The sequence below is a fragment of the Daldinia loculata genome, assembly GCF_022478755.1.
Source record: "Daldinia loculata strain CBS 113971 unplaced genomic scaffold F4817scaffold_91, whole genome shotgun sequence".
In the NCBI taxonomy this organism is placed as follows: domain Eukaryota; kingdom Fungi; phylum Ascomycota; class Sordariomycetes; order Xylariales; family Hypoxylaceae; genus Daldinia; species Daldinia loculata.
Genome location: NW_026054945.1, coordinates 69,006 through 88,946, shown reverse-complemented (window position 1 = coordinate 88,946; position 19,941 = coordinate 69,006). Strand labels below are relative to the sequence as shown.

General features: G+C 46.2%; 10 protein-coding genes across 10 annotated transcripts; 6 read left to right on the top strand and 4 right to left on the bottom strand.

Annotated features, from left to right (window-relative positions):
* Positions 1–400: 400 nt before the first annotated feature.
* Positions 401–1,685, bottom strand: F4817DRAFT_353181 (S-adenosyl-L-methionine-dependent methyltransferase). Its single transcript, XM_049305326.1, has 3 exons — positions 1,201–1,685; positions 1,058–1,145; positions 401–1,005 (listed from the first exon to the last, which is right to left on the bottom strand). The coding sequence occupies exons 1-3, from the start codon at positions 1,558–1,560 to the stop codon at positions 551–553; spliced, it is 903 nt and encodes a 300-aa protein (XP_049154103.1). The 5' UTR covers positions 1,561–1,685; the 3' UTR covers positions 401–550.
* A 1,210-nt stretch (positions 1,686–2,895) lies between these two features.
* Positions 2,896–3,319, top strand: F4817DRAFT_305437 (uncharacterized protein). Its single transcript, XM_049299844.1, has one exon. The coding sequence runs from the start codon at positions 3,041–3,043 to the stop codon at positions 3,263–3,265; it is 225 nt and encodes a 74-aa protein (XP_049154102.1). The 5' UTR covers positions 2,896–3,040; the 3' UTR covers positions 3,266–3,319.
* F4817DRAFT_353180 (nucleoporin-domain-containing protein) lies at positions 2,896–8,259 on the bottom strand. The gene is made up of 3 exons (XM_049305325.1): positions 7,404–8,259; positions 4,184–7,341; positions 2,896–4,101 (listed from the first exon to the last, which is right to left on the bottom strand). The coding sequence occupies exons 1-3, from the start codon at positions 7,735–7,737 to the stop codon at positions 3,373–3,375; spliced, it is 4,221 nt and encodes a 1,406-aa protein (XP_049154101.1). The 5' UTR covers positions 7,738–8,259; the 3' UTR covers positions 2,896–3,372.
* Positions 8,260–8,709: 450 nt separating this feature from the next.
* On the bottom strand, positions 8,710–10,202 carry F4817DRAFT_353177 (NAD(P)-binding protein). Its single transcript, XM_049305324.1, has 2 exons — positions 9,862–10,202; positions 8,710–9,781 (listed from the first exon to the last, which is right to left on the bottom strand). Exons 1-2 carry the CDS (start codon positions 10,003–10,005, stop codon positions 8,927–8,929), a joined length of 999 nt encoding a protein of 332 aa, XP_049154100.1. The 5' UTR covers positions 10,006–10,202; the 3' UTR covers positions 8,710–8,926.
* Positions 10,203–10,324: 122 nt separating this feature from the next.
* F4817DRAFT_353175 (transmembrane domain-containing protein) lies at positions 10,325–11,162 on the top strand. Its single transcript, XM_049305323.1, has 2 exons — positions 10,325–10,478; positions 10,536–11,162. The coding sequence occupies exons 1-2, from the start codon at positions 10,416–10,418 to the stop codon at positions 10,992–10,994; spliced, it is 522 nt and encodes a 173-aa protein (XP_049154099.1). The 5' UTR covers positions 10,325–10,415; the 3' UTR covers positions 10,995–11,162.
* F4817DRAFT_353172 (galactose-1-phosphate uridylyltransferase) lies at positions 11,163–13,128 on the bottom strand. The gene is made up of 4 exons (XM_049305322.1): positions 12,459–13,128; positions 12,337–12,388; positions 12,148–12,283; positions 11,163–12,087 (listed from the first exon to the last, which is right to left on the bottom strand). The coding sequence occupies exons 1-4, from the start codon at positions 12,557–12,559 to the stop codon at positions 11,213–11,215; spliced, it is 1,164 nt and encodes a 387-aa protein (XP_049154098.1). The 5' UTR covers positions 12,560–13,128; the 3' UTR covers positions 11,163–11,212.
* F4817DRAFT_353169 (transcriptional adaptor-like protein) lies at positions 13,128–16,006 on the top strand. The gene is made up of 3 exons (XM_049305321.1): positions 13,128–13,703; positions 13,787–15,869; positions 15,941–16,006. The coding sequence occupies exons 1-2, from the start codon at positions 13,611–13,613 to the stop codon at positions 15,278–15,280; spliced, it is 1,587 nt and encodes a 528-aa protein (XP_049154097.1). The 5' UTR covers positions 13,128–13,610; the 3' UTR covers positions 15,281–15,869; positions 15,941–16,006.
* F4817DRAFT_353168 (uncharacterized protein) lies at positions 16,007–17,532 on the top strand. The gene has a single exon (XM_049305320.1). It carries the CDS (start codon positions 16,039–16,041, stop codon positions 17,413–17,415), a length of 1,377 nt encoding a protein of 458 aa, XP_049154096.1. The 5' UTR covers positions 16,007–16,038; the 3' UTR covers positions 17,416–17,532.
* A 151-nt stretch (positions 17,533–17,683) lies between these two features.
* Positions 17,684–18,999, top strand: F4817DRAFT_353165 (Rhodanese-like protein). The gene is made up of 3 exons (XM_049305319.1): positions 17,684–17,983; positions 18,137–18,596; positions 18,652–18,999. Exons 1-2 carry the CDS (start codon positions 17,857–17,859, stop codon positions 18,490–18,492), a joined length of 483 nt encoding a protein of 160 aa, XP_049154095.1. The 5' UTR covers positions 17,684–17,856; the 3' UTR covers positions 18,493–18,596; positions 18,652–18,999.
* Positions 19,000–19,346: 347 nt separating this feature from the next.
* Positions 19,347–19,895, top strand: F4817DRAFT_353164 (uncharacterized protein). The gene has a single exon (XM_049305318.1). The coding sequence runs from the start codon at positions 19,490–19,492 to the stop codon at positions 19,865–19,867; it is 378 nt and encodes a 125-aa protein (XP_049154094.1). The 5' UTR covers positions 19,347–19,489; the 3' UTR covers positions 19,868–19,895.
* Positions 19,896–19,941: the final 46 nt, after the last annotated feature.

Below are 19,941 nucleotides of genomic sequence, written 5' to 3'. Positions count from 1 at the left end.
TCCGCTTACACGCATACACTTTAGGGGGACTAATGCAGTATCTAAAGTAGTACGTACTCGAAAGTATGAAGATGAGGTCTTGTACAATGCCGTCTTATACGAAACAGTCCTTAGCAGCAATCAACTCTTCTATATTTTATTAGTACTGCCACAATTTTTCTAGCCAATCAGATCCTTAGAATCGCCCCGCAGTTGGCGACTTTTCCCTTTGCCATTCTATCGCATAAGGTCTGAAATACATGCAAATAGGATAGAAAGGTCATGCAAAACGCGCTCTATCTAACAATACCAATTATTAAAAGTTTTATACAATAGTATAGTAGGTCAATTGATTTTACAAAAAATTCATCGGACGTGCGCTGAGGTGTGGCTAGCCAATCAGAGGCCAGACTTATATGTGGCGTAAAAGGCACTCTTGAAAGTTGAAGCTACCTAGGCACTCCCCGTAAGCGCTTGCGCGAACGGGTAACGCAGCTAGTATATTACATATCCAAATCATACTATACCTAACTATCAATACTCTATAATCTCGCAATCCTACACCTCCTTTTCACGAACCCGGCTTCTGACAAGTAGCTAGAATCGCTGTCCAACTTAGGTCCCATCCCTCACCATTATACTTTTCTTTAAGATGGTTCACGATGTGCTCATCCAAAATGCCTTGCGCCTTCTGCTTGCTCTCTTCGCTCCAGTACGTATTGACCATCCAATCCTTCATCATTCTATAATTGTAGAGATAGTCCTCGGCACTATTCACGCGAACCACGTGAGGCACAGCTTTAACTTGAACATTCTCGAACCCATAGGCTTTCAGTTCTTCCTCTACACCCTCCGGATCCGTCCACTGGAGCTTCCCGTGAATTGCCATGGGTACCGGGTTAGGCATAGGTGCGTCGAATGGCAGCGCCTCGAAGCACGACCTCATATCAGGGCTCCATCCCTTGGTGTCTCTGTGCCAGGTGCTAAACGCTAACACGCCTCCTGGTTTAAGGATCCGCATCGTGTCTGGAAGTTTGTTAGAAACAATTCTCCCATGTTATCTTTACTAAGAACATACCTGCTAACACAGCCTCCGGCTTTGGGATTACGTGCATAGCAAAATTGAGGGTTACATGAGTGAAAGACTGTTCTAGAAAGTCCGAATGCTATTGGAATGGGTCAGGTATCAACTGTTACAGATACAGTCATGATTGAACAAACCTGAGCATCAACAACGGCCGTCTCAACATTCGTCCAGCCATATTTGGTAGCACGCCTCTTCAATATACTCACAAGGTTTTCATTGAAGTCAGCACAAACCACCTTGCTCTCTAGCAACAATTTAGAGTCAACGTGGTCTTGCAAGTGCGCCACGATAGGACCGGTTCCGCAAGCATTGTCGAGTAGTGTGAAAGGCTCGCTTGTCGACTCGTCGAGGCCCGCTTGTGTGAGCAGCAGCCCAGCAGGACCTCTCATGATTCGTTCCGAGCCTGCAATCGTCCGCTCCAAGTCTTCATCGGCAAGGCCTCCGGCGAAACTTCCGTGTAGCTTCTGTAGCTCTTTCTGTTCAGCACTAGTCATGATGAGCGACAGGTGGCTGGTGATAAGGAGAATTATATACGCTTTAAATACGGATAAGTAATATTATTAGCACAACAAGTCTACTTTGCTCCAAGTCATATTAACGACCGTTCCTCGTGTCTAATTTATAGACGCCAGCAAGCTACGTCTACCAGGACTAAGTCCCCGGAAAGTCTCCGAGTTGGGGCATTGGTAAAAGACCTTGAGGGCCAACAGCTAAAAGAGATTCCACATTGGGGTCCTAGGATTTTACGCGGTTGGGAGTAGGTACATACCGTTTAAAATTGTATCAATCCTAATTGTCCTTTGGAGCTATCCATGTCGTTTCAGCCCGAACGATATTATATACAGTAAACACTTGATATAACGAATTTATTATATAGCAAATTTAAAATATAACGAATTTAATCTTATATTTTTAAAAATTTGTATATATTTTAACGAATTTTTTTATATAATAAAATTCGTTAATTTTAATAATTAATTACCATTAAATTTATTATATAAAAAGTAAAGTTATACTTTTTTTAATTTAACATTTAATTATTTTAAAAAAAGTTTTATTTAATTTTACTTAAATTTATAATTATAAACCCGTGTTTAAACATTTTACTTTTTTAAAAAATATATTATTAATATATTTTTTTTATTTAATAATAAATTTAATATATAATAAATTTAAACCCATGTTTTTTACGATTTGTTATATCGAGTATTTATTATATAACAAATATAACCCATTAATAATAATATGTTTTTTTATTAATTACGTTACCCGTTTACGTAAACGTTTACGGGAAATGTTTAACTTTAAAAATACTTTTTACATACGTTACATATAAATTTAACCTTTTTAATTAATTAACCACACTTTAACGTACGTTTAATAAATTTTTTATAAAATTAATTAACTTATTATATTATTAAATAAATCTTTTAATAATTAATATTATTAAATAAAATTTATTTTATATAACTTTTTTATTTTATTTACATATATTTTAAACTTTATACGATAAAATGGTAAAAAAAAAAATCGTTAATTATAAAACGATTTTAAAAATTTAATTAACTGGAAAAATTATAACAATATTAATAAAATATAAAAAAGTTAATTATATTAATATTTTATATATTATTTACGTTTATTAATATAAACGAATATTTAAAGTTATAATCGTAACGTAAATAATTATTAAATAATTAAAAACATATTTAACTTATTTTATAATTATAAACGTTTTAAATCCTTTAAAATTATACCATAATAAAGCCATTAATTTATAAAAAAACATTTTAACAATCCCAACTCTAGTGAATATCTCACAACTTCATGCCTAAATTTGTTTAGATTTGCTTAAATTTGCCTAGATTTGCCTAAAATGTAATAGATTGCTGATCTTCTCAACCAGGAAACTTGAATCGATCACTTAGAGTTGAGTCGTGCGTGCCTCGCGGTATATTTGTCCATCCAGAGAACATGCTCCGCAGGATCCTGTATCTACTACCAATGCTGCCTACCCAACTCTCCATAGACACTAACCAGCGTCGTAATGCTGCTAATAGAATATCTGTCTCTTGTGATTCGAGTGCACCACCGACAACAACTCGCTTCGGCCAAACCAGGTCTGACCTTGCTAACACATTGAATGCACAGTATTCGTATACCAGAATGCCGAGACGCCTATTATCACTTTCTTTTTAACCCCATTGTATAGAGCCTTGCTATTCAAACACCCGGCACATATCAAGCCGCCTGATATCTCGAGCTTCCAAATTCTGAGTAATACGTCATACTAGAATTGCCCTTTCTCAATAGAAACCCATACTCCTATTAGCTATTGGTGATACGACGAAACCCTCCACAGCTCGTTTTATTTCTTTCACGCTCCGTGTGATATCTCTCATGTCTGCACCGCCCTCATTGCTAATTCGTAAGTTCGTAGACACCCAGCTTTCGCACTCCAGAATCAAGTCGTGAATCCAAGGTTCTAACCTCGCCTCCGGGCGACCATTCCTATTTAAATCGCGGATCCATTGACTGACAGCAAACGTAATCCATTCGACGATTCTTACGCGACCAGGGCCCCGAAAGGGTACTTCCTGTGCCTCGAACATTTGTTCAAGGACGCGAACCACCAGGTCGAAGCTCACTCCCAAATTGAGGAAGACTATTACCGGCCAGTTGACATCTGCGGCGATTCTTCTATCCTGCGCATTCTCAAAGGCGTAGCGACAGATCTCCGGTAAGAGAGTAGGGACGGGGAATATGAAAGAGTCGTTGGAAGAGCGGTGACAGATGTCTTGAATCTGGCCGACGAGCACTTCGTACGGTTGAGGAGGTGGATCTCCTGCCTGTGCTCCACGCTTGCGGCGCTCTACGTCATATGCTGACCACTGTTCCGCGACGTTCTCGTGAGTTTGCTGAATAAGGCTGCTCCACGTCTGAGCGATGGTGGTGGAGTTTCGGAAGTCGGCAACGTGGTAAATAAGAAGGCAGAGATCGTAGTAACCGGCTTGGTCGGCGTAGCCGTTGAAGAGCTAGTTAATAGATGTTAGCGACTCCGAAACCGATTTATAACTCTAAAATAACGCGCATATCTGCGCGTAGAAAAATACTCACTTCGGAGAGAGGTTGAATTTGGCCATCTAAGGTCTTCTCAATATCTGGGAGGCGTTCCGCAGGGATTCTGCTATCCACCCTCAGCCTCTCTAATAGGTCGTCCTGGATGTGAGCCACCTCGAGAAGCTCTGTCACCTTGTGGTTGAGGAGCTGCTGTTCTTGCCGGCTAACGCCAGCGGTCATAACACTGGCGTTGGTCTTCGCTTTGCTTAGCAGGGTAAGACGATCTTTAATAGAAATTGGGAAGTCGGATTGCGCGAGTTCAGCCTGGACCTTGGCAGCGTCGAAGTACTGCTTGCGCATAGTGTAAAACCTGCAAAGGAGGTCTGCATGCTCGACATCCTTGGAAGCTAGACGGCGGAGGAAGGTCGTGACATGCGGCGAGTCGATGCTAAGAAGGCGATCGGTCCACCCTTGCTGTATATACCAATCATATAGATCAAAATGGAAAACTTCGTCTGACGAGCTGCTGACGACATCATAAGCCTCTGCGCGCTTGGTTGCTATCAGTGTCGGTTTTCCGTCGATCATTTCGGGCTCCCGGCCGGAGGCGGCGTCGAGGTCCTGGAGAACGCGATGAATTAAGTCATAGCAGACTTTGCGCTGGTCAAAGAATTTTGCCCTGGGGTCACCGATGGGCTTACCATCGTTAACCCAAGAAAGTGCAGCGTTGCCCCGGTCCTTTTCGCTAGCAACGACAAGACAAAGCTGAATAGCTCCGGCGTAGTATCTCAAGCCGACATATTGCTCGATCGCATACTCGAGGTTTGCTTGCGTGAGGCTTTTCGCAACTTTCTGGAACAACCTCAAGCTCTCATGAAGAAGTGTACGGGAGGTGTTCGGATTGAGAGACGGTTCTGACGCCTTTTTTAGTTGCTCCTGGGCCTTGAATATGACTACGTCGTCGGGGCTGCAAAAACTGCCGCATTTGCGACGTAGCGCATCTGCTACGGTTTCGACATTGGACCCGTTCTCAATGTTCCGATTGACAATAGCCTTGACGAGGGTCTTGGCGAGTTCCTTTCCATTTTCTTGAGAGAATAGTTGCTCGTACGTAAGATCGCGAAGCTGCTGCCGCGACGTATCATCAAGACGAGCGAATATATCCGTAACTCGCTCATCGAACAGGGTCATAACGAAAGATATGCCTTCAGTAATACCCATCATCAACGTCTCCAGGGCACGCATAGCTTGATGCTCACCCTGGAAGCCAAGTTCCTCCTGCTTGCTTCCAGCTCTGCGTAAATCCGCGGGACCCGAGAGACCTTGGATAAACGACCGGTTCGCATCTAGGAAACTTCTTAGACCCTCTACGCTCGCCTGAACTTCCTTTAACTTATCGGTTGAAATGACGCTGGTTATCGCTAGCGCGCCGCTCGCATCGGTCCCCAATCCAACGACTCTCGAGTTCCATAATGATCGGACAAGCCGGCTAAGATACATAGTTAAGGCTGCGTGCCGAGTCGAAGGCTGGACCATTTCAACCGTCGCTGGTTGTCCATCCTGCTCGGGAAGCCTAGGATTTCCGCCGAAGTTGATATAGACTTGCTTTGCTCGGTCTTGGGTGGCTTGGTCGATCGCGCCACGGGCTATCCCAGGACGCCCATTATCTCCTTGGCGACACGCAACGGCTAATGCAGCCGTGATAGTCTCAACATGGCCATAAGCACTGCGAAACTTGCTCACCTCGGTTTTTACACCTTCATCCCCTGCAGCAGCCCTAATAGCCGAGGCGAAAATGTCTACCAGTCTTCTGCGACGCACCAAATGTATTCCCGTATTTGTCAGAATAGCAAACTCGCTACCGTTCGGATCATCAAATTGGACCGCTAATTCATTCCCAAAGCCTTGAGGTTGGTTGGTCGCAGCGAAAGGCTTGGTAACAAGACCGACATCTTCAGCTCTACTACCAATTTCGATCCAGTTGGCATGCTCATAGTACCGCATGTTCTGAGTCTGGCGCCCATGGTTGATCCGCCCGCTGTCTGGGGCCGACATAAACAAAAGATCAACGTTGGGTTGTTCCGTTTTAGATACAAAATCAAGAAAGTAGCCTGGAGGGAAGCGGATTCCTCGCCGACTCCCCTCGAGAGATTTCGCATGGATATCGACCTGGTCCGCAAGGCCCCCAAACCGGTCGACCCTAGACCTCCGTTGGTCAGTCGGAGGGAATTTGATGCATTGGAGCTGCATGCTCTGAGGCGCCTGGTTCGAAGAACCCAACATGTAGGAGGCAGCGCTAGTAGCGCTCATAAAGAGACGGCATCCCGTATTTGTCAGGGCCATAAGGTGAACCTTGAAATCTTCAATGGCAGAGATAGGACTAATCGACACGATATCGATGCGCTCGTTAAGCAGAGGCGACACAACGCTAAGCACGTGGGCGATATCGCGCAAAAAATCGTCCTTGGTCTTTTCGATAACTTTGGTGAGCTTGTTCGGCGGCTCCATGTGATAAGTGCGTACGGTCGACGTGTTAGAAAGGGAGTAGAGAAGACTTCTACTATCATCCACGACGATATCCACGATGTGCTCATTCGTAGCCTTGCCCCAAAGGATCTGTGACGGGTTAGGGACTGCTGCAGTCCATGGGCGATACGTGTGGTTGATCTTCTCCGTCCTGTTGGTAAACCATTTCTCTTCTTGCTGGTACTTAAGCTCATAAATATCGCTATCCGACAGGCCGGAGAAAAATATGCGGCCGTCTGCGGAACCGGCTATAACGCGCGCCTCTGTACCTTTTAGGGGTAACGACATCTTCGTACCATAGAGATCAATGCTCTTGGCGCCGCCTGGAGCATCTTTGGCCGCGACTCCTAAGAGGAATATCTCCGAGGTCGTAGCTACAACCAATATGTGTGTAATGACCTTATTGAACACGTCGGGCTTGGGGGCGACGAGTTTCACGGCGGTGATGCTATGCTGGCTGTCTTCGTAGCCAGTAAGCTCCGGGTTTGGGTGAGTGTAATCCCAAAGGTAGAGACAATTGTCAATCGTCACCCAGGCGTGGTTCAGCTCGGCGAACAGCCCCATCATCGTGGATACTTCGGCCCTGTTATACTGTTCGAGAACGTTTTGAGGAATGGGATACATATTTGTCTTCTGGAAAGGTGCCCAGGCGGAGTCGTCCCGAGTGACATCGTAGTCGGAGGATATTTCTGCGGTAGGTATGTTCTTTAGAACTAAACTTGTTAATAAGGATGTATAAGATATTACTCACGTCTACAGTAGGAATCAAGCTGTGGATAATCGCCATCTTTAGCCAGAGCATTGTTAATATAGGAAGCAGCCTTAGCTAATGGAGATTGAGGAGGCATGTTTTGAGCTTGTAGTCCTGCTCGTATGATCTGCTCTTCGGCAGGCTGGGTGGGAGCATTAAGCCCGAGACCGTGATCTTGACTGAATCTTGCGACTTCACCGCTAGGAGGAGCTGAATTATCCCGAAATAAGCGGCGACGAACCGGATCTTGCTGGGCGTTGAAGCGCGATGCAATAGCAGGAGTATGCAAGAAAGCGCCGGGCAGTGCATGAGACGGCGTCTGCGGAAAAGCCATGGCGACGATTCGTATGCGTATGCGTATGCGTATGCGCCTGAATATAACAAATCAGGCGCGGCAACGAGGAAGGAGGATGGGATTGGTCAATCAGTATTGAAAGGAGAGAGAGCCAATGCAGGCGGGCAAGGCACCGAGCTGCTATCGGATCATCAATGGCAACGTCGAAGCTTGGTTCCTTCTAGAATGCTAACAGACGAGAGCGCAGGAAGATGAGAGAAGGGAACCACGGTTATGCTCCCTCTTTATAAATTCCGACCCTAAGTCCCCAAAGTTCCCAAAGTCAAGAGGAGCTTATCTTGGAAAAAAAAAAGAGAGCTATCAGCTGTCAGCTTTGGACGGGACTTAGTTTTAAGATGAGGTATTAGTATTAGAGAGAGAAAAAGGCTGGAGTTGGAAATATGTTTAGCTTATTTTTTCGAAATTCGAAAGCGGGAGCTTTGACGACACGCGCTTCAAGTTTCGTTGCTTGGGTTGCTGAGGTTGTAGCTTTGTCCATTTTTTTCCCTTGTCGCGACTTAATCGTTCTAATCCCAATCAAGCTTCAAGCTGGGTTAATAAGTGGAACTACATGCTGAGTACTGCATACATGTACCCTACTTTATGCAGGTATCTAGGTATTCTCACAAGCAAACAGCAGCGTCATTGGCTCAAATCATTGGTTTAAATGCTCAAATCTTCTTTGACATTCACTTCAACTTTCCAAGCACAATGCTATTTAAGACATCAATAAAATACCTAACCAACCTCTAGGTACATTGTGTTACCATAACATATACCATAACATAAACTTCTGGCTGTGACTTGACAATTACCTAGGGTTAGGTAGTTAGTACTTACAATAGCTACCTATATAGTGACTACATACCTAAATACCTAATCATCTCGTGTTGAAAAATTGAAGGTTAGTACAGGCAGGTAATAAGTCATCGAATATGCATATTAATACGGTAATGACGTATTCGTTTCAATTGAACAAGCTTAGACGTAATAAACCATCTCTAAAACAAAAGAGCGAAAAATAATAATATCAAGTCAAATGTGAATTAGATACCTAAAGTACGACGCCAGTCATCTCTTTACCTCTATAAATACAGGCAGCTCCAACTGCAGCTTTTTCCATAGTTAACCAATATGAAGCCTACGGCTATTCCTTTTTAGTTCCTGGAGAGCTTTGCCTCGGGCTTAATTATTCCTTCTTGGCATTTCGGGCCGCCTTCTTCAGATAGCGGTCCCGGATATCCATTTCCATCTTCAAGTTGACCCAGATGCAAAGCCAGTGACCAACGCCAAGGGTATTCTCAATGACCCAGGCCATCAGCGCATGGCTCCAATGCGGTGTATAAGTATATGCCACGCTTTGCCAGCCTCCCAATCCCACCTTGCCTAGAGCAGCTCGCACAAATTGTTTCTGGCTAGGAATAAGTGCGCTAGCCCGTCGTACCTTACTCATTGCTGTCGTGACAAGGTAGCTGAGACAAAGTTGGACGTCGACGTTGCTCGGCTTGAGCTCGGCCGCAAGAGCAGAGGACCAATGCTGTAGGAATGCCTTGCTACCCGAGTAGGTGGCCAAATAAGGGGTTGGGATCCATCCGCCGAAGCTACCCATTGTGAGAATCAAACCACGCTTACGGGCCTGCATTCCCGGAGCGATGAGCTGTGTGACCTTGAGAGTGCCTAGGCAGTTGATAGTGACAATATCTTGAAGCTCCTTCGATTCGGTGAGCAGGAAAGGAACAGCGGTGTGGTGACTCTGACCGACATTGTTGATAAGAATGCCTATGTCGAGACCGGTGATCAGGTTGGCGAGACGAGCATAGTCGGCCTCGTCGTCAGCGGAGAAGTCCATGCCGAGCACCTTCGTCTGTAGTCCCGCATGCTTGGTTTCCAGCTCTTGCGATAGTGCTTCTAACTTGGATAAGGTACGGGACACCAGGACGAGGTTGAAGCCCTTGGCAGCGAGTTGAGCAGCAAATTCTTTTCCTAAGCCATCAGATGCGCCCGTTACAACAGCCCAGCTACCCTTCTTTCCATATTTCTTAAGCTAAATCGTGGGATTCCCAGGTGTTAGATGAAGATACAGCATACACGAGGGAGTAAAATAGTATATAAACAGAGACTTACGTTGGTCCCACTGAGGATGAATGTGTTTAAGAGTAAACGGAGAAAGCTCAACGCTTTGAATGTTGTAAAGAGAGCTCCCAGTCCCGCAAAGGTCAACAGCACGCTCTGCGGAATAGAAGCGAGACCATCGCTAACAAAATCCATATTGGATAGGATGAGATATGACAGGTACTTCCAATAGGCCGTCCTATAATTCGTGTTATCCTATCCAGTATATATGGAGGGAGTAAAAGTAGGAAGAAAGGTAAAATTTAGGTACTATCGATATTGTGTGCTGTTGTGCTGTTGGGGTTTTCCGAGTGCGAGTTACAAGTAAAAAGACCAATTGGAAGCTAAGGTGCAACATCAATACCTGATAGGTTAGCGACGGGCCTCGGAGCTTAGAACATTGAAGCTACCCAGTAGGAAAATTAACATATGCAACTTTATGTAATCACCTATAAACTGCCATACATATGTAGCACCTTGATGGCCTCTCTTTATATTTACCTAGATATATCAAGCATTCCCGTTTACCAACCAGAGTTTTAAGATCCACCAACGAATCAATCATCATGGATGTTCTTAAAGACTATCTTCCACCCGCCAAAGGCTATCTACCGTACTATATGATGCTGGTATGCGAAATTCGTCTTACCTTACCTTTCTAGCTAACCCCCTTTTTTTTATTACAGACCTCCATCCTCGCGGTTGGAAATGCCGTTCAGAATTATATAACATTACACTTTTCCCGACGCCTTTACAACGGCCAGTTCGTACCAAACCTCTCCCTATCTCCCAAGTCGGCTACCTTCGATCCGGAAGACTCGACTCGGAAACTTGTACCTGCGTCCGCAACGTCCAACCCCAAAGCCGGGCGCACTCAGGATCAGGTCACCCCCCTCGCTGCCAGATTATTCGGTACCTATACTACCGTTTCGGCTATCGTGCGCCTCTACGCTAGCTACAATCTGCATCTAGCTCCCGTCTACCAAATCACCCTGTGGACCTACGTCGTTGCACTTGCGCATTTCGGCTCCGAATTCGCCGTCTATAAAACGGCGCACATGGGTGCGATTGCGACAACCTTCTTCTTTGCCACCGTCGGTATCGTATGGATGACTAGCCAATATAATTTCTACGTCGAAGTATAGGCCTGAAGGAACAGGCTTTTCGCAGGGAGGGAGAGGTGTAATGGGTATAATATCATCAATAATATAAGTAATCAACATACACAATCGAAAAGTTTGATGTGGGACGCATTTATAATACCAAGGCCATGAAGTTCTGCCCATGTATGTTGCCAACTACTAGGCATAAATACCTAATCTATTGCTATAGTACCTTCGCCATTCGCTATACGCTCCCCCTATCATTGGAGCTTTTTCCGATATAGCTCTCCCGCGCAATCCCTCAACCTTGCCGAGGCTTGTTCGGGGGTAATATCTCGTTGCGGCTCGGCCATCAATTCGTATCCAACTAAGAATTTTCGCACGGTGGCCGACCGTAGTAGAGGTGGGTAAAAATGCATGTGGAACCAACTGTTTTCGATTTCCTCCTCTGTTCCGTCTAGCGGAGCCTGATGAATACCGGAGCTATACGGGAAGCTTGTCTCGAACAAGTTGTCATATCTCCTCGTTACCTCCTGGATCGCATCCGCAAACCTAAACCTCTCTTGTTCGGTCAGGTCTACTAACGCTCGCACATGCCGCTTGGCGATTATCATAACCTCAAATGGCCAGATCGCCCACCACGGACAGACCACTAAGAAGGACTCGTTCTGGTACACGATACGCTCCTGCTTCTCTAATTCTAGCTTGACATAATCCTCCAGCAGGTGTCGCCCTTGGTGCTCGGCTCTATATTTGGTCAACTGAACAATTTCTGCGGCTGGCTCTTCCGGCAGTGTACTGGTTGTCCAGATTTGGCAGTGCGGGTGAGGGTTTGAGCATCCCATTGCAGCGCCCTTATTCTCGAAAATCTGCATGTATCGCAACTGCTGCGAGGGCGGCGGCACGAGGGACTCGGGAGGTGCTTCGCGATTTAGGAGATCGAGCTTGGCGGCGACTTGGGAAAGGGGGTTATTCGGCGCAAGGTGGGCAGCATAAATCCTTGTCCACGTCTCGATAATTGGGAGAGTCTCGGCCGCGGGCATGTCGGCGAGGGTGAGGTTGTGCTTGGGTGAAAAGGTAAGGACAAAGCATTTGCCTTTGACACCCTCGGCGCGAAGTAGCAATGAGGCGAGATCTACTCGGATTAACTAGGCCCAACCATAAGTTAAGAGGCGGCTAGGGGCAAGCTCATTACCATGGCTTGAAGGCTCTGCCTCATAATCTTGCTGTTGTTCCTTTACGGCACTATAGTCGTTTACAAACACAAAGGTCTGACTATAATCAGGGTTCGCATCGCCTTGCGCTCGTGGGTTTCGAGGACAGAGGTAACACTTGACTCTGTTAGCGATCAACATCTCTGGTATTACGGGGAAGTGTCGCTTGCCTTCGGGTCGTATTCAGGCAGTGTGATGATTCCTGGGGCTTCTTGCTGACCCCTGGCCAAGAACCTGGTGAGCAACTCGTTTCCTCCTTATACAAAGCACAGATATATCACAGCACACTTACTGCCAAGGTCTCTTCGTCCTGTGGGGGGAAACTAAGAGCCATGATCCCCTCAGCGGATTGTAGCGCCGATGGGAGATATCGTCGAGGATTTTGTCAGGCATCGCGACGAGAGAAAAGACTGGGCTGGGCTATGAGGATGAAGTTTGATAGATGTATATAATGGATGAGAACGCCCTTGTAGCGCAGAAAGCGATGCGATTCGAAGCTTGAGCTAACACGATGAAGGAGTGAGGGTAGTTTCCTATTGGAAAGAGCAAGTATTTATCTCAAAGAACAAAGCAAGCAGATGTAAGGTTTGCGAAGATGTAAGGAGACGGATAGCTGCGGTGTATATTGCATTGTACCTGATTATCGGTCCACATGGCATAGGTAGGTATGTACATGTAGTTGAGTACCTCTTAGATACATCTCATATGTATGTGGTGGGTTGAGAAAGCACAACCCCGCCTGGGGTATTCTACCTACCTACATGTAGGTATGATGCAATTGGACAGGTGCGAGGTATCTCGGTGGTTACGTCGGCCGAATACCAGGAACGACTTTTAAAGCTAAAGCAGTTCAAGCTTACCTCATATTTTGGGTAAGGAAAAATACCGCGCCTTCTTCACTCGTACCTTCCATATAAGGGAAAGGAGAATTACGAGGTGACACAATAGATGTACACGTGCACCTAGAAATATTAAAGTTTTAATGTTTGCAACTGCCTTAGTTTAGGTAAAAATAAGTAAAGCTTATTCACGTGACTAAAGAACCTCAGCCTTTTTCGGGTTAAAGCAGGTGATACTTCGTACATCTATTTCTATTTGTCAAATCGTCGCGACGCATTCCGCATCTGCAACCTTTAACCTACCTAGGAGTACCTACATGTAACCGACCAGCAAACATATTGGAACCTTAGCTTATTATGGCATACGTACTATAGTAGGCATCCAACTGCTATCCGCTATCGCCGACTAACCTCCATTACTTGTCGCGCAACATCAAATCGACAATACTCTTCAAATACGACATCCTGTTGATCTCCCTCTACCGTATTCCTCCGTCGTCGGTCGGCGTGTCTTTATCAGTCCATCTCAACCATAATCTGATAATCGATTGCGAAGTCCTTCCAAATCGGACTTCGTAATCCCGAACTTCACACTGGACGACAACATGGGTGTCATCCGCAAGAAAACGGCTACGAGGGGTGGCGAGAGCGGTGTTAAATACGTTTGCGATGTTTGCTCGGCAGACATCACCTCTACAGTACGTCTTCATCGCGTCCCTACCTCTATTACTACTCCTCTCTTCGCCTATCTATCAGTGCTAATTGAACTCTGTTTCTACAGGTCCGAATAAGATGCGCCCACAGCGCATGCAACGAGTACGACCTTTGTGTTCAATGTTTCTCTATGGGTGCCGCGAGTGGCTCTCACCAGCCAGCTACCCATCCCTACAGGGTCATCGAACAAAATTCATTCCCTATTTTCGACAGAGACTGGGGTGCAGATGAGGAACTGCTGCTTCTCGAAGGCTGCGAGACTTACGGACTTGGATCATGGGCCGATATTGCAGATCACATCGGTGGCTACCGTCACAAGGATGAGGTTAGGGACCATTATCTCAAGGTGTATGTTGACTCGCCGTATTTTCCACTGCCGGAACGCTGCAAACCATCCGACATGGAACTAGCACAAGATGTATCCCGCGAAGAATTCCAAGCGCGCAAGAAGCGACGCATCGAAGATCGTAGAGAGGCTCAGAAGAACGCACCCCCGATGCCGCCCAAGACAAAGCCCACGGCCAGTGTACCTTCCTGTCACGAGATTCAAGGCTACATGCCCGGCCGACTCGAGTTTGAGACCGAGTATGCTAATGAGGCCGAGGAGGCAGTCCAACTGATGCAGTTCGACCCCGGTGACGGTATCAATCCCCATACAGGAAACCTAGAACCGGAAATGGAGCTCAAACTCACGGTCATGGACATCTATAACTGCCGGTTAACCCAGCGCGTGGAACGAAAGAAAGTGATTTTCGAGCACAACTTGCTGGAATACAGGGAAAATAGCAAGCAGGAAAAGAAGAGAACCAAGGAAGAACGAGACCTTCTGAGCAAAGCCAAGCCTTTTGCGCGCATGATGAACCATGATGACTTTGAGGCGTTCTGCCAAGGTTTAGTCGACGAGTTGAATCTACGGCAAGCAATTACGCAGCTGCAGGAGTGGAGGAACATGAAGATTGGTGATCTTCGTAGCGGAGAAAAGTACGAACAGGAGAAAAGCCAACGCATACAGAAGGCCATACCGATGGGTTCGATGGATCGCGAACGACTAGCTTCAGCGCAACGATCCAAGCAGAACATTCAACCGGAACCACCTAGTGGAGCTGCTCTGCTCGTAGCGCCCGAGCTCCCATTTAGACCTGCTACAGCTGGAACGGTATCTCAAGACGCCCCAGATACTTCAGCAAACGGCGAGCCGAAGCCGCTCGCAAATGGGCACACGAACGGAGTTACCAACGGAGTTACGACCAACGGGACACTTGCGCCGGGAAAGCAGAAGTTCATCTCACAGCCTATTTCGGGCGTACAGCCACTGGCGCTAACCCAAGACAACGCCCCAGACTTACATCTACTTACACCGGAGGAGGTAGAACTGTGTAAGGTTTGCCGAATACAACCGAAGCCGTATTTGATGATAAAAGAACAGGTATTCAAAGAAGGTCTAAAAGGCAACGGAGCTTTAAAGAAGAAGCAAGTGAAGGAGATTTCTCGATTAGATTCGCAGAAGGGGGGCAGGATATTCGATTTCTTTATTAACTCGGGTTGGATTGCTAAGGCCTAAGCTTTTCCGGTAGTAAGTTTAGGAATACCGTCAGATGCGATCGGTTCAATATCCTATAAATTCTTTGGGGATTTACCCTTACCTTGTCCCCTTACATTGCAAGCATATTGGAGTAAGGGATGTATATCTATCAACCCTGTCAAGAAAGAAGAATGAGAGAGAAGAGGGGGTGAGATGGCTGATAACATGCAGCACATTCATCGCTTCGGCCAAACAGGTTCTCCACAGTTAAACTTGAACCGCGGCAGAATCCGTAATTAATACAGTGGCCTTTGCATTCATATGGGCGATGATTTTAGTTAGACAGGCTCTTGGAGTCCGAGTCTTATCCCGAGTAACTTAATACGACGTACCACACGTTAGGTACCTACCTAGTTAACAATGTGATAGCAGCTAATGCAAGGTTATAAGTCTCTGTCTCTTCGCGATGTCTCAATATAGTTTCATTTTATGAGACAACTCGTGGTGCGTGTTAAGTACAGCAAGAAGTTACACCGACGCATAAGAATGCGGACATACCCGTGTTGATGTAGTTAGCCGGTGTAAGATAGACGGGATTATGCACATACTATGTACTAACATAATTCTGGTAAGCCGCAACCACAAGCCACAACTCTCCACCCGTCCCCCCCCCCCCAATTCTAATCGCGCCTAGGTTAGACCATTCCTATTTCTACCTGCCGGTCCGCGCCCTAGTGCGACCTTTCCCCCCCCTTCTTCCCACGATGGTAATTGGCTATCAAACAATCGTAGGCTTCATGCCGCGTCGAAACCTCCTCCTCCCGACCATTTGTATCGTCCTCCTTATTGCGGCATGGACATTCCGAACTCCGAGCCCCTCTATTGAAAGATGGCTTGACACATCTGCCATACGAGGTACTACGTCGCCGACAATACCACCGAACTCATCGCCGCCCCTCTCATCTTCTAACAGTCCTCCAAACCAACTCCACAGCGATGTCGACCTATCCTCTCCCGACGCTCCCTTTGTCGGCTGGCCGTTACAAAGGGTATGCAAGGAGGCCATGTGGGTGGAAGGGTTAGTTTACATATGCGACAACAATTCCGGTGGGATTGGTAATATACGAAATTACATCCAGACCTGCATACGGTATGGTCTCGAAGCTGGCGCCACGGGTCTCGTTGTGCCCAAGATTCGAAAACGCAATGAGACAGACCTAGCCGACCTCTTCACTGACTATCTACCACTCGATTACATGTTCGACGAGAAGCACTTCAAAGATGCCTTTACCCTCAACTGTCCCCAGATCACTCTCTACGACAATATCAAGGATATACCCGGCATAGGTAGCAAGCCTAATATCGAGCATATCACACCCAAGAAGTTTGGAAACCGCGAGGGCTGCGATTGGCGAGATCAGAATCGTCACACGGATCGTTTCGGTGATAGATTCCGCAAATGGTTGAACGATCCCAAGAATGGACAACTTCCACCGTCGAGGGATCACCCGCGGTTAATACGTTTTAATTGGGGTGTTCTCTGGGACTGGCAGATCTATCGTGACGGCCCCGAATTTGCGAATACGTTCGGTAACATCCTAAAACTCAATGACCAGCTACTCCGCTTAGGAGAGGTTACGTTACAAAAAATGCATGCGTATGCGAAGGCCAACGGAGTCGAGGATGGCAAGTTCCTCGGCGTACACTTGAGAACAGAGAGCGACGCCCTGAGTTTCTGGCCGACGTACACTACTCAGACAGAAGCCTATCTAAAACAAGCCACCAAGCGAGGCTTTGAAGCGGCGTACATAGCCACGGGAGACCCTCTCGAGGCGCAAAACTTTGCAGGGGCGGCCATCGAAATGGCACAGATGAGAGTGGTTAGCAAGACAGATCTGCTGGAGGACGAAGATCTGGAAGAGCTAGAGTCGTTGAGCTGGGATCAACAGGGCCTAATCGATCTAATCGTCCTCCTGGGAAGTGACTACTTTGTAGGCACAATGCCGAGTAGTTTCTCGATTTACATAGCGATGAAGCGGCACCTGAAGACGGAAGGTATCTATACGAGGCCTTATAAAGTCGGGTCGGAAGGAGATGGGCTGTCGTATCTCGTGGGCAACTATGAAAAGTACTGGGAAGGTTGGCTCTACATGTGGGATGGTATGTGGCCTTGAGACATGTCTTTAGTAGAGTAGCATCTCCTTAGATGCGAGTATCATAGCAATAGTATGTACTATAGAGTAGTAGGTATCTAAGATACCTACAACTTCTATGTGAAAAGAGTCCCTTACCTGCATGTGTATCCAAAATGGGTTCCTTTATGTGCATATGCCTACCTAAACTAATATCTATGCATTATTTAGGTGCCCACCCTAATGTAACCGTACTCTATTAAAGGCATATACATGTACCTAATCTTCAAGGTTCTAATAAGCAGAAACTCAAGCAAGAACTTAAGCAAGAACTTGAGCAAGAACTTGGGCAAGAACTCAAGTTCACAACCTCGACGTCAATTTTAGAATCGTCTTGACTAGCAAACTCATTTGGCTCCCGGTTCACTCCTTGGACAAATACTAAGCTACTCTACGCTGAGATAACTTTCTACTACGTTCAAAATGTCCATGGTAACCATCTCTAGCCTACAGCGCATCACGGCGTCAAAGCTAGCTGAGATGTTACTTGTCAGCGCGAACCCACCGTCTTCGGACGCAACCATAGCCATTGTGGACGTGCGAGATGACGGTATGTGTTACTCTCTCTTTTTAAGGCTTTGACCTTTTGATGAAACTAGAGGAATCGCCTGTTAACTAGATCTGGCTTGGTTTGGCCTAACCTCTCCTATCCTATTTATTATACCTAAGGACATACTAATATAACTTCTATACCGGCGCGCAGATCATATAGGCGGGCACATCAAGTCGTCGCTGCATTTCCCTAGCCGCAGCCTTGACGCTACCATGCCCACCCTATTGCGCAAGCTCGCCGACAAGGAGATAGTTATCTTCCACTGCGCCTTGAGCCAGCAGCGCGGTCCTAGCGCCGCCATTAGATACATCAGAGAAAAAGAAGCGGCAACCGCTGCGGTAAAGAGGGCTGCGGAGGAGAAAGAGGCTAAAAAGGAGGGTAATGCGGCCAAGCAACAGCAAGTCTACGTTCTAGATAGGGGCTTCGTCGGCTGGCAGGAAGTCTATGGCCCTGATGAGCGTCTCACAGAGGCGTATAGAAAGGAGTTATGGGAGAATGGGTATTAGACCAAGGCCACGACCAGGAAACCGTAGCATTAGAGATTGGCGTTTTAGTCAAGATGGACCAAGAAGCATGTCTATTTGGCGAGTGTGGTTGTGGTTTATATTCGGTAAGCCTGTTCTATCACCTTCCCTTGGTAACTTCTTCCACTCACAAATGCTTAGAGGGGGGGCCAATTCCTTGACGCCGCTGTGTGCAGCCCTTGGGATGGCGAAATCGAGTTCTGGACTTCAAGGTCAAGACGTGACATTCCATTGTAGATCGAGCATAGTTTATTTAGCCAAAGCTTTGTACCTCAGTCCCCATTGGCCCCTTTCAGGTTGAGCTTGGCCCTATACAGGATTTGGCTTATGTGATAGAACTATACTTTTGAACTTTAATACTCGCGGCTTTATACCCCGTGAGTCATTTACAGTACGGACATGCGCAGTGATTTTCTTTAAAAGAGTTGAGGAATAAGATTTGACATTACTCGGATGACTGAAGCAAATTTGAAATTCATTACGTTAGCGGATCGTAAGAAAATATATACATAAACGTTCTTTATATGGAGTTCTATATATTTTCCAAGTTGATGGGATACAAATTGTATCTAGAGTATATCAATAACTTTATAAGCAACCAGCCGAGGTTGTCTCACTGCATGAGTTCAGAATTTACGTAGGTCTCAATGTGTCTTAAGATCTACACGATAGGCTCATGCTTGCCGAGGGGCCAGAAGCTTTTAGCCAGAGAAGCCCCATTCTTAGATGTACAATAAAGACATGCTCAAGATAGATCGAGAGAATTTGAGTTCTCGCATTGACGCAAGGGGGAGTTCTGATATACTGGCAGACCTTTCTCCGATAGGGGATATACTAACATATATAGAGCAGCATTTGTATTTAGATATGCCATATACTTCTACCTAATAGCTGTTAGATAACCCGTTGCTCCCTTCCTGATCTAGCTTGAAAAATATCTCGATAGACTCCTCGCACTCGACATCTTGAATCTGCAGCCATGATTCGCTCACCTACCGATCGGGATGAACTACACCGTCACGTATCCATCAGTACGCTTCCAAGGTTAGCTCGAGCGGGTACATTCGAGATCGAAATACATTATTTCATGAAGCACCTCCGCTATCGAGCCCGGAAACTTGGGAAACTCTGCAAAAGGCTCGCTAGGGTTATCGGTAGAATCCTGAAATATCTCGCGTTCGCTCTATACCTTCCTTGTGTATGCTTCTTCATCCTTGCAGACGAATTCGGAATGTCTACGACACAAAAATCTACAGAAGAGCCTTTAGACGAAATTGTATATTTTCCACATCCGGAATCCTCTAGCGACGTCAATTTCAATGTGGTGATCATAGAGACACGGGAGGTTGAAGGCTGAATGGCGAAGCTTAAACCCTGAAGGAAACAGTCGGCTATCTTGAGCTTCAAGACAATGATATTCTCGCTCTAAGG